Below are 10,479 nucleotides of genomic sequence, written 5' to 3'. Positions count from 1 at the left end.
ATTCAAATATAAATCTCAAGTGTTATATGCATTCTCTATTTCTCACCTGGCTGCACTATTCTGGGATACCCACTTTTCTATTCTGGTCTTTTCTATTATGGTCCAGGAAGCTCATAATTGGGATAATCTTATTATTCTTCAAGAGCTCAAGAACTACCCTACCTCATCACCACTCTGTCTTCTGATTGCAGAGTGGAGCTGTGAACCCCCAAACCTCAAGGAAGGAGTTCACCTCAGAACACTTCATTTCTCTCCTCGCTGCACTACTTTGGGACTTCTCTGACTTTCCCACAAACATTCTCCTGCTTGGGATACCTTCCCCAGTCAGATTTCTACTATGTCCCAATTCCACCTTTTCAGCTTTTTTTTGTGTGCTCTATTTGCCTATTAAATTGTAAAGTCCTTGAGGGCAGGGATTGTAGTTTTTTGCAGTTGTATCCCCACCATTTAAAGCAGAGGCATACAGGAGGCACTTAATAAATGTTTATTGATTGATTGATGTCGCAATGTGTCCTCAACTAGGAAACACATGCTTAAGTACCTTCTTGAGTATAAGTATATGCATATTATATATATATATATATATAATATATATATCTGTGAACAGAAATAATATTAGGATATCTCTTCTTGGAGGGATCTTAGAACACAGACAGAGCTGGGAGGGATCACAGAATACAGCATATTTGACCTAGAAAGGACCTAAAAATATTGAACATAGAATGTCTTGATTTTTGAAGGACCCAGAGAAATCACCTGGTATAACTGGTAGAGTCCCCATCTCCACCCTCATCTGACATATCAGGAAGCTGAGACCCCAGAGGAAAGGAAACGACTCATCCAAGATCACAACGGAGAATTCGTGGCAAAGCTGGAAATAGAATTCCAGCTTTGATTCCCAGGCTAGTGTTCAAGAGCACACTGCACCGCACACTTATGCACGCAATTTCCCTCTTTGCAGTCTATTTGGTGGGTTGGAGGGAGCAGATGGGCACCTCTTCTTTAAAGCTTCTTCTTCACTTCCTAGAAAAGACATACAACACGTAGGGAGTGTCCTAGGACTCTGGGGGCTGTTGAGGGGTGCTGGGTGGGTGTGGGTAGGAGATAAAATCTACATTATCTCATACCCGGACAAGGGCTGAACCTGTGACTTCCGCCTGAGATAGAGAGGAGGGAGGAATAGGGGCAGGAGGTCGGGGGAGAGAGAGTTGGTTTAGAACCAGAATGGGGCTAAGATTAGGGTACAGGGAACAAAGCTGAGGCTGATTCTGAGGCAGAGGTAACGATAGGGCACCGACTCGTAGAAGAAACGGTTTGGACCGGAGTTAGGAGAAAGCTTAGGATAAGAGACCAAGATGGAGGCGGAGTCAGTGCAGGACAGGGAATTAGGGCTGAGGGTGGAGCTGGGACTAGAAGAAAAGAAAGATATAGGGATGGGGCAGAGTAAGACTTGGGCTTGGGGGCGGAGTAAGAGGGCGTTAAGAAGGCGGGCAGGAGAAAGGGCGGGGCTAGGTCCGCGGGGGCTCACCCTGAAGTGCGGCCACGTTCTGATGTGCCGGTAGAGGGCGTCACCGGGGCAGTCGGTGTGGACGAGCTGCCGATGGCCGTGTATCTTGTAGTCTGGCCGCAAGTGGCCCGCCCGCACGCCGCAGCGTGGGAGGGTGTCGCGCACAATTCTCAAGGCGTAGGCCGTGGGTAGCGTGGCCGTGTAGTTGCCGATGAAGGAGACGCCGAAACCCAGGAAGTTGTGGCCGAGGGTGTGAGCCCCTACCCAGTGCCAGCCCCGGCCCTCGTACACGTAGCCGTCTGTGCCCACCACGAAGCTGTCGGGGCGCAGGGGTGGGAGGGTGAGGGCGGGCACCCGACGCCGCCTGCGCCTGGAATCCCTCCCCCGCCCCCGCGCTTCACCTCTTCAGGTACTTCCCCACCCAGACCTGGGAGGAGACTCAGAGGGCATCAGAACATACCTGAACAGGCAGGCACCCCTTTTCTAACCTCCTTGACTAGGAGTGACATAGCCTCCCTTGGAACACTTCAGTGATGGGCAGGAGATAAAGACTTGGAGCTCATTCTGACCCCAAATATTCCTCCCTTTAATTAACCTCCTCCCCCTCTTACTCCCTTTAAGCCACATAGAATAAGATCATCCCATTCCTCTCCTTGACAGCTTGGGCTACTTAAATTTAGGGAACACATACCCCTTTCTTTCTTTCCTTCTAACCATCCCTTGCATGCTCTTTTGATGTGCTTTCAACTCCCCTCCTTATTCTGTTTGTCTTGCTTGTTGTAGGGTCATAGGATTTGGAAATGGAAGAGACCTAGAAGGTCACCTTTCTAATTCAATCCCCTCATCTGTAAAATGAGTCAGAGAGATCAGGAGACTTGCCCAGTGTCACAGTTAGGAATGGGTGAATTGGAATTGGGACACAGGTCCTCTGATTCCATTACAAGATTCTACTGCCTCCATCCCTCTTAAATTATGGCTTCTAGGACAGATCCTGTCCCCTGGAGGGTGTCTAACCTGCCCTTAGCTGTTCTTCAGATACCACAATCCTTCCTTTCTCTGTGTTCCTCCCTCCATTTACTATCTCCTCACCTCTATTTCTCTGTCACAGAATTGCTGATTTCCTGCAAAGGTTATCTCATGTTCCATCTCCTACATGACACCTTTCCTTGATCTTCCCACTTCCAGCCCCCCCCCCCCATAACGTTTATTTATTTTGCATATATCTAGATAAACATTGTTTATTTCAGTCAGGTCTGACTTCTTGACCTCATTGAGGGTTTTCTTGGCAAAGAGTGGTATCTTTACTGTTTCCTTTTTCATATATATGTAGATACATACATATATATATATATATACAAATGCGAATGTGTATACACACATATGTATGTGTCTTTCCTCTAATAGACCGTAAACTCCTTGAGGACAAGGATCCTTTTGTTTTAGTTTTTGTATCCTACCACCTAGTCTTTTGCCTGACACATACTAAGCCTTTAAATGCTTGTTAATTAATATATACGGTGGGTTTATCATCTTGCTCATCTGGACAATAGCTTTAATATAGCCCAACATTAATTTACACAGTCTTATTTGTAGCCTCCCTCCCCTCTGTCCTCCCTCCCTTTTTATCTCCCCTTCTCTACCTATAGCCAATGTCATCCCAGCCATTGGTGTCCTGATGGTAGCGTTGCATGCTTTTCATGTTAGCAGCACACTGGGAGAAGCTGGTACAGGGTTGGTGGGGCTCATAGGTATGGTGCACATAGAGGAACCCCAAAGGTAGATTCAGCATGGTGGGGCTCCCTCGGTAAGGAGCTGCTCCCCAGCGGCAGCGAGGCAAGATGGCTGGGCATTCTGGGTGACAGATGAGATGCTGTGGTCAGTGTGTTTCTTCTTTCTTTTCCTTCCTTCCTTCCTTCCTTCCTTCCTTCCTTCCTTCCTTCCTTCCTTCCTTCCTTCCTTCCTTCCTTCCTTCCTTCCTTCCTTCCTTCCTTCCTTCCTTCCTTCCTTCCTTCCTTCTTTCTTTCTTTCTTTCTTTCTTTCTTTCTTTCTTTCTTTCTTTCTTTCTTTCTTTCTTTCTTTCTTTCTTTCTTTCTTTCTTTCTTTCTTTCTTTCTTTCTTTCTTTCTTTCTTTCTCTCTTTTCTCTCTCTCTCTTTCTGTCTTCCCTCCTTTCCTTTTCTCCTTACCTTTTGGAGCAGCTAGGTGACTCAGTGGATAGAGTGTAGGCCTGAACAGGGGAGGTCCTGGGTTCAAATTTGGCCTCAGACACTTCCTAGTGGTGTGACCCTGGACAAGCCACTTAATCTCCATTGCCTTATTGCTTTTCTATCTTGGAACCAATACACAGTATTGATTCTAAGCTGGAAGGTAAGGTTTTTTTTTGTTCTTGTTATTTTACAAAAATCTTTACCTTCTGTCTTAGAATCAATACTGTGTATTGGCTCCAAGGCAAAAGAATGGTAAGGGTAGACAATTGTGGATAAGTGACTTGCTCAAGGTCACAAAGCTAGGAAGTGTCTGAGATAAGATTTGAACCGGAGTCCTTCCCTCTCCGGGCCTGGCTTTCTATCCATTGAGTCTCTGTCATCATGTTTCTAATGGGAAAAGGATGGGGTGGGGGAAGGAGCATTGTTTCTCCTATAACAAATGTCCCAAGACATAATAGTAATAATTCCTTGTAGGGAATCACCCATACATGCATCCAGACCTGACAGAGCCCCACTCTTGCCTCAACTTGACCTCCTGCATCAGAATTGGATAGGGGTGTTGGGGCAAAGACATCTGAGGCTAGTAGCCCAGTAAAGTCAGGATCCCTGAGGTCTGTTAAGGCTTGGATGGATGGGTCACTCATCTCCAGGGCAGGTCTGTCCAGAAAGCACTGAACTTAGGACTTTGTGGTTGTTGCCTCTCACTTTGGACCAGCCTTTGCTTCTCTGCCCAAAGTCTTCTCTAGTCCTGACCCAGACTGTTTGTTCTCACTTGGATGGCTCCGGGGAAGAATTTTCATCTCCTTTCCTGTTTGCATTTGGTTCTGGCCCTGGCTTTCCTGTCTAGTTCCTAGCTCAGGTCTTCTATAATTGATCTGGAACTTCAGAGTGGACAAGGAGTTCAGAATACCTATGTCAGTGTCAAAAGGGACTTTACAACACAGTATGCATGAACCAAAGGGAACTTTAAGAAACAAGATCATAGATTTTAGCAGGAAGGGACCTTAGGAGTCTTCTGGTCTATTTTTAGAGATGAGTAAACTTGATCCCAGAAGAGGTTAAGTGATTTGCCTAAGGACACCCAGGGACTGGAGAAAAGACTTCAGCCTAGACCCTCTGACTCTAAATCCAGTTCATATCAAGCAGATCATAGGATGATAGAGCCAGAGGCACTTTGGAATTTAGACTAGAAAGATCCAATGACCAAGGGCTCTCTTGCCTTCCTCAGAATATCTAGGTCAGGTAGAAGTCTTCCACATCTGAAAATAGGGCTCATTCCAGAAATTCCAGGTCTGACCTATTGTAAACCCATTCTGTCTAGGATAGGTCCCAGAATATACCTTGGTCAATGCCAATGGAAACCACTTCCAATTCCCCTTATTTCCTTCTTCCTTGTCACCCCTCACCTCCCAGGAAGGAAGTGGTTGAGTCTAACAGCTGGGGTATCTCCTACCCTAAAGGCCCTTTGTGATTGCTTAACGTTCATTCCTGGTGTGTGTATGTACATGTCAGAACAGATTCTGTCTCACCTAGGAAGGCCTCGGTGAACTCCTTGGCAGCACGGGCAGCAACTTCAGCCAGCTGGGTTTGGAGTAGATTAGCCATCTGAGGATTAGAGGGCTCTAATGCCTGAAGCAGGAGCAAAGAGCCCCATATCTGCTGGGCTAGGGACTCCTGTGAAGTCAGGTTAGCAGCGTTGTCTCTGCGGAAGTTACTCCGAAATTGGGGATTCCCACCCACTCCTGCTCCATAGTACTGAGCCAGTAGGTGGGTGAGTTTTGGGTGGGGCTTGGAACTTCTGCTCAGGTAGTCCCCTAACAGGACCCCATCCAGTGCTCCATTGAGGTAGGATACAGTGAGGGCAGAGGAAGCCTCAGTACCCAACAGGGAGAAGGTCTTTGGGGCTGAGAGTTGGTCCCAACAACCATCAGGGCCGAGGCCAGTGGGAGAATGGTTTCCGGGCCCTGGGAGGAAGGCTACACCCAATGCTCTGGTTAAAGTGACAGCCAAAAGGTTATCCACACTGGTTGGAGAGTTAGCATGGACAGCTGGGAGGATAGTGGGATTCAGGGACATGTTTCCAAATTCTTGGGGGGTCGTGCTGATGTGAGGGAGCAAAGTAGATCCTGCTTCCTTATGAGTATCTCTGACTTCAGAAGAGGAATTGGAAGCTCTAAACTCCAGGGGAATGGCCATAGCCCTCCGACCACGAAGCCCAACCTCCAGCCCTGCCAGAAGGGGTTCCACAGCTACTGTGGAGCCATCAGGTGCTAATACTACCCCATACTCTTGTCCAGAGTTCACTCGGTGTCGGGCTAAGCTGGTGGCTAATGCTTGAAGCTCTGGACCTAGAGGGTCAAGCTTGAGCTCTTCTGGAGATGGGGTCCCTGAGAGGAGGAGATGCTGGAAGGAATCGATGGAACTCTCAGACATCAAAAGAAGACTAGGGGCTGCATGATGGAGAACTGGTGCTTCTTTCTCTATCCGTGCTAGGATCTGAATAACTGAGTCCATATGCAAGGGCAGGGATGCTATAGGGGGAGAGGAAGATGGTGATTCAGAGGCTGGTTTGCTTCCTTCAAATTCTTCCCTCCCCTCATTGCCTCATTTTGAATTTTACATCCAGAGAATTGGGACATATTCTTACTATGTCAGGATCTAGGTTTCTAGTCACAGAGGTATAGACTATTGGAGCTGGAAGAGGCCTTGGGGATCATTCACTCCCACTCCTTTATGGAGGAGATAAAGAGGACATAGATTTAGGATATCTTTTCAAATGAGAACACTGAGAATCAGAGGAAAAACGTGACTTTCCCAAGGTCACAAGGTAAATCAGTGGCAAAGCCTAGATCTCTCTACTTTATCATAATCTCTCCACTTCATCCCCACTTCCTTCTCTCCTTTCTAGATCCCTCGTCTCTTTTCCCAAACATGCTAGCTCCCAGGGACCCCATACTCTGTCTTATTTTCTTCCTAATGTCAACCCCAAATCCCCATTCTTTGGGGACTTACTCTCCTCTAGAACCAAAGGAAGATAGCTGCTAGATCCCCCAACCCTAGTCCTCTAAACAGACCATGAGAGTCTCCCTGAACACACCTGTCCTGATTTCAGGCCACAACAGGACATTCAGCATGATGAAAAGGCATCCCCAGAGCAACATTTTGGAGCCCGAGCCAAAGGGCCTTCTCCAGGGAAGAAGCTGCAAGATTCAACAAATGAAAGGTGAAGTCCAGGAATAGTATGCTGAACCCAGTTAGAGGATCTGGGTAGCAGGGGGTAGAGAACTTTTACTCCTGTCAGGAGAGAGGAGGAGGAAGAGGAGGAGGAGGAGGAGGTAGAATGAAGTGATTAAGGATTCTGTCCTCTCCAGATTGGGACTCCAAGGTCTTGGTGTGGGCTTTCTCTCCCTTGGGCCCTTTCTGCCTCTTCTGGTTAGAGATGTCATGGAACTAGGATATAGAAATCCTAGATGGAACCTCCTGAAGTTAGGAAACCTGAAGAAAGTAGAATAGGCTAGACAAAGCAATGTGTATGGGTAGGGGCTTCTATATGCCACCTCCCCTTCTTCCTAGTGTAGAATTAAGTTCCTGTCCTCCCATCAAGCCATCTTTTGTCACTAGCCTCCAGGCAAGACCTGGTAGGGCCTGGTCACACCTTACAGAGGACCTCTATTTTCCCACCTTTTCCCATCTTCTGTTTCTCCCCTCCTATTTGGTCATGCCCTGCTCTGCCAGGCACAGTTCATAGACCTGTTGAAAACATTGGGAAAGGCCCATCACCTCTCTTCTCCTGCCAGCAGTCCTTCTGGAACAGGATTGAGTCAGGATAAAGAAGCATTGGTTTTTAATACTTAATTGGGAACCCTATGTGAATCTCTCTCCTTTACCTCTCAATCCCTTCCCTTGGATGAACTATTTTGGTGGGGTTAGTCCTAGAATCTGTTGTCTGCTCCCTTCTTTTCCTGTTCTTAGAAGAGTTCCATCGGCTCAAATTATTTAAAAGCTCCTCATGGATACAACCTCTTCCTTCTCCAGTACTGGGCAATAAAGACCAATGATAACTTTTCCCATTTGCCAAAGGAGACTAAAGAGAGGCCTAGAACTAAGGGATATCCTATCATTGCTAGGTCCCTTAAGCTTTTGAGTAAAATGCGTCAGGCACAATTAGACCAGAACATAGTTTCCTCCTTTGTGGCCTCAGCAGGGATAGTGTTATCACTTACGTGGGGAATCTTAGGTCTCAGCCCTGGTTTGTACAACTGGAAAGACAGGTTAGTGGCTAGGGGGGTGTTTCTGTGATTTGGGGCTATCATCACACACCAGAACCTCCCAAATACTTGAGGGCCAGTCCCTTTGATTGTGAGAGTAGTAGAATACAAATCCAAAGATTTCAGCTAATTTTCCTTCTTAGAGAAGTAAAGACAGCTACCTAGGGAGTTGAAACTGGGAGTAGGATTCTTTCATTCTCCATGGATCAGAACATAGGAGAGCTCTAATTGCCATTCCTTCCCTTAACAACATTTATCTTGTGGCTCCTTTTACTCTTTCTAGGTGGTCTCCATCCTTCTAACAACCCCTCCGGACTTTCATCCTTACCTCTTTTGTTGATATCAGCAAATACTCACTCCAAGAACAGAGATCTGGTCAAGGAACTCCGGTGTCCTGGCTCTTGAGCCCCTATTTCACTCTCCAATCTTCCACTGTAAAATGAGAAGACTCTTTCCTGTTCTAAAACCCAAGACTCTATAACCAGACTGTTTCAATATCTAACCCAAGTTGGGAAGCAGAGGCAAAGTAGAGCACTCCCCTGTAATGAAGGCTGAATGCCCACTGCCAGGCTAGCTGCCTGCCCTTTATCCTCAGTAACAGGCAGGGTAATAGATTCCCAAGTGACTGTCACTGTTGTAGATTTCTTCACATACTGGGCCTCTGAGTCTAGGAAGTTCCCATGGTGGCCCAGAAGAGACCATAGCAATGACAAGGGGAGGGGCAGTGCAGACGGGAAATCCCCTGCTGGTGCCAGAAAGAACACTCCAAGACAGGATAAGAGAAGTCCATGCTGGGCTCTTTTCTGTGTTCTCTGGCTTTGTATCTAAGTGGAAAAGAACTTTATAATCAATGGTTGTCCAAAAGTTGGAATGTTCTGTCTCCTGAGGTATTGCTAGACTCCTCTTCACTAGAGGTCCCCCTGTAGAAGTTGGATGGCCAACTTCTGTCAGGGGAGAGAATGCCTGCTGAAGTACCTGTTAGACTAGAAGGCCCCCGCTGTCCCTTTTTGATTCAGAGATGCTGTGATCTGATGATTCCTTGATCTCCCTGGAGTCTTCAGCTATGACTACTTTGGCCAAATAGTTACTAAATGGCACCAGGAAGAGAATCATTTGGGTGATGATGGGGACAGAATTTGGTTTGGGATGACAATAGTTGACATTTAATTGGCTTTATGGTTTGCAAAGTGCTTTCTATCTTAATCTTTACAACAACTCTTATGAGGCCCATAGATTGATGACTTCATTGTTCTGGGAAACTCCTCTGGAGATCTCCGGATATCACCAATTTATTTATAATTAATGGTGTTAAGAGAGTTGCCTGGAGCATTGAGAGATGAAGTGACTTATCCAAGGTTACTCAACTAATAGGATGTGTCAGAGTCAGGGCTTCCTCATCTCAAGTTAGTTTTCTTCCCAATATCCTATGCTGCTTCTACACATAGGCACCCATATTTTACAGATGAGGATACCAAGGCTTAGAACGACGCCTTGTCTATAATCACACAGCTATCTAGTAAGTGCCAGGGTGGGGATTTGAATCCATATCCTTTATGACTTGAAAGTTTAGGATTCTTTCCAGAATACCATATTGCCTTTCTATAGCCTGACATGAGGGATGAAATTTTGGTTGGAATTTTGTTTAGAATTAAGGTGAAAGAGATGTAGCGAAGTGGCACAGTGGATAGATGCCAGGCCTGGAGTTAGGAGGACCTGGGTTCAAGTCTATCTTCAGATACTTTCTAGCTGTGTTTTGGGCAAGTTACTTAACCCTGTTTGCCCAGTCTTCACTCTTCTGTCTTAGAGTTATTACCAAGACAGAAAGTAGGGGTTGAAAAAACAAACAAACAAACAAACACAAATAAGCAAATCACTGCCAGTGTGGAGGTCAAGGCCACATTTGTTAGGTTCAGGTGAGGTTTAAGGTTTGGGTTTCTTTTAGGATTGGAATTTGGGTCAAGGTTAGAGCATGAGTTAGAGACATTCCTAGCTGTTTTAGTTTTGAAATTGAATTTAGGATTATATTTAGAATGGGGACAGGATTAGTTCTAAAAAGTGATTCATTCATTCAACAAGTTTTTCTTAGCTTTTTTTGTATAAGGCTCTAAGCTTGAAGTCCTTGTCACCTTGATCTTTTTGCTATTTTCTTTTTGCTAATTTCTATCCCCAAGTAATTCTTTCTATCAATGAAATGAAGTAGAAAGAACATTGGCTAAAGGATCAGAAGACCTAGTCTAAATCTTGACCCTTCTACTTACTAGTCTTCCTCTCCTATACATTCCTTTAATTTGACATCAGCTATTTAACTCCCTTTGGGTCTCATCTATAAGTCTAGAGTCTATCTAGCTTTAAATCCTTTGGTAGGTCTAGCTATTCTACCCCTTTGTCAGAGTTATTCAGCACTTCAGAAAGAAAACATGTAGACCTATTCATGGGAGTTAACCCTTACTGGGTCCTCATTGTTGAAAACTGTGGGAATGAGGGTGTATAGAATTGAGG

The 10,479-nt window shown here is 45.8% G+C and overlaps 1 protein-coding gene across 2 annotated transcripts; it reads right to left on the bottom strand.

Moving 5' to 3' along the window:
• Positions 1-470: 470 nt before the first annotated feature.
• PGLYRP2 (peptidoglycan recognition protein 2) lies at positions 471-8,612 on the bottom strand. 2 transcript variants are annotated; one of them, XM_056822324.1, is made up of 6 exons: positions 8,338-8,612; positions 6,810-6,912; positions 5,242-6,243; positions 3,148-3,358; positions 1,529-1,823; positions 471-1,023 (listed from the first exon to the last, which is right to left on the bottom strand). In XM_056822324.1, exons 2-6 carry the CDS (start codon positions 6,871-6,873, stop codon positions 1,003-1,005), a joined length of 1,593 nt encoding a protein of 530 aa, XP_056678302.1. In that variant the 5' UTR covers positions 6,874-6,912; positions 8,338-8,612; the 3' UTR covers positions 471-1,002. The 2 variants fall into 2 exon arrangements, with proteins under 2 accessions (XP_056678302.1, XP_001367673.3); XM_001367636.4 differs by having other exon boundaries at positions 8,309-8,610.
• Between the last annotated feature and the right edge of the window lie 1,867 nt (positions 8,613-10,479).

This window comes from Monodelphis domestica, chromosome 3 (assembly GCF_027887165.1).
Source record: "Monodelphis domestica isolate mMonDom1 chromosome 3, mMonDom1.pri, whole genome shotgun sequence".
Taxonomy (NCBI): domain Eukaryota; kingdom Metazoa; phylum Chordata; class Mammalia; order Didelphimorphia; family Didelphidae; genus Monodelphis; species Monodelphis domestica.
The sequence above is the reverse complement of the archived record's forward strand: the minus strand, read 5'-3'. Positions and strand labels throughout refer to the sequence as shown.

Coding starts and splice junctions, on each gene's coding strand:
- PGLYRP2 (XM_056822324.1), bottom strand. CDS start 6,873: ATGTTGCTCTGGGGATGCCTTTTCATCATGCTGAATGTCCTGTTGTGG. Junction 6,244..6,809: donor GTGGCCTGAAATCAGGACAG/GTGTGTTCAGGG, acceptor CTCCCCCTATAG/CATCCCTGCCCTTGCATATG. Junction 1,024..1,528: donor GAACGTGGCCGCACTTCAGG/GTGAGCCCCCGC, acceptor TGTCTTTTCTAG/GAAGTGAAGAAGAAGCTTTA.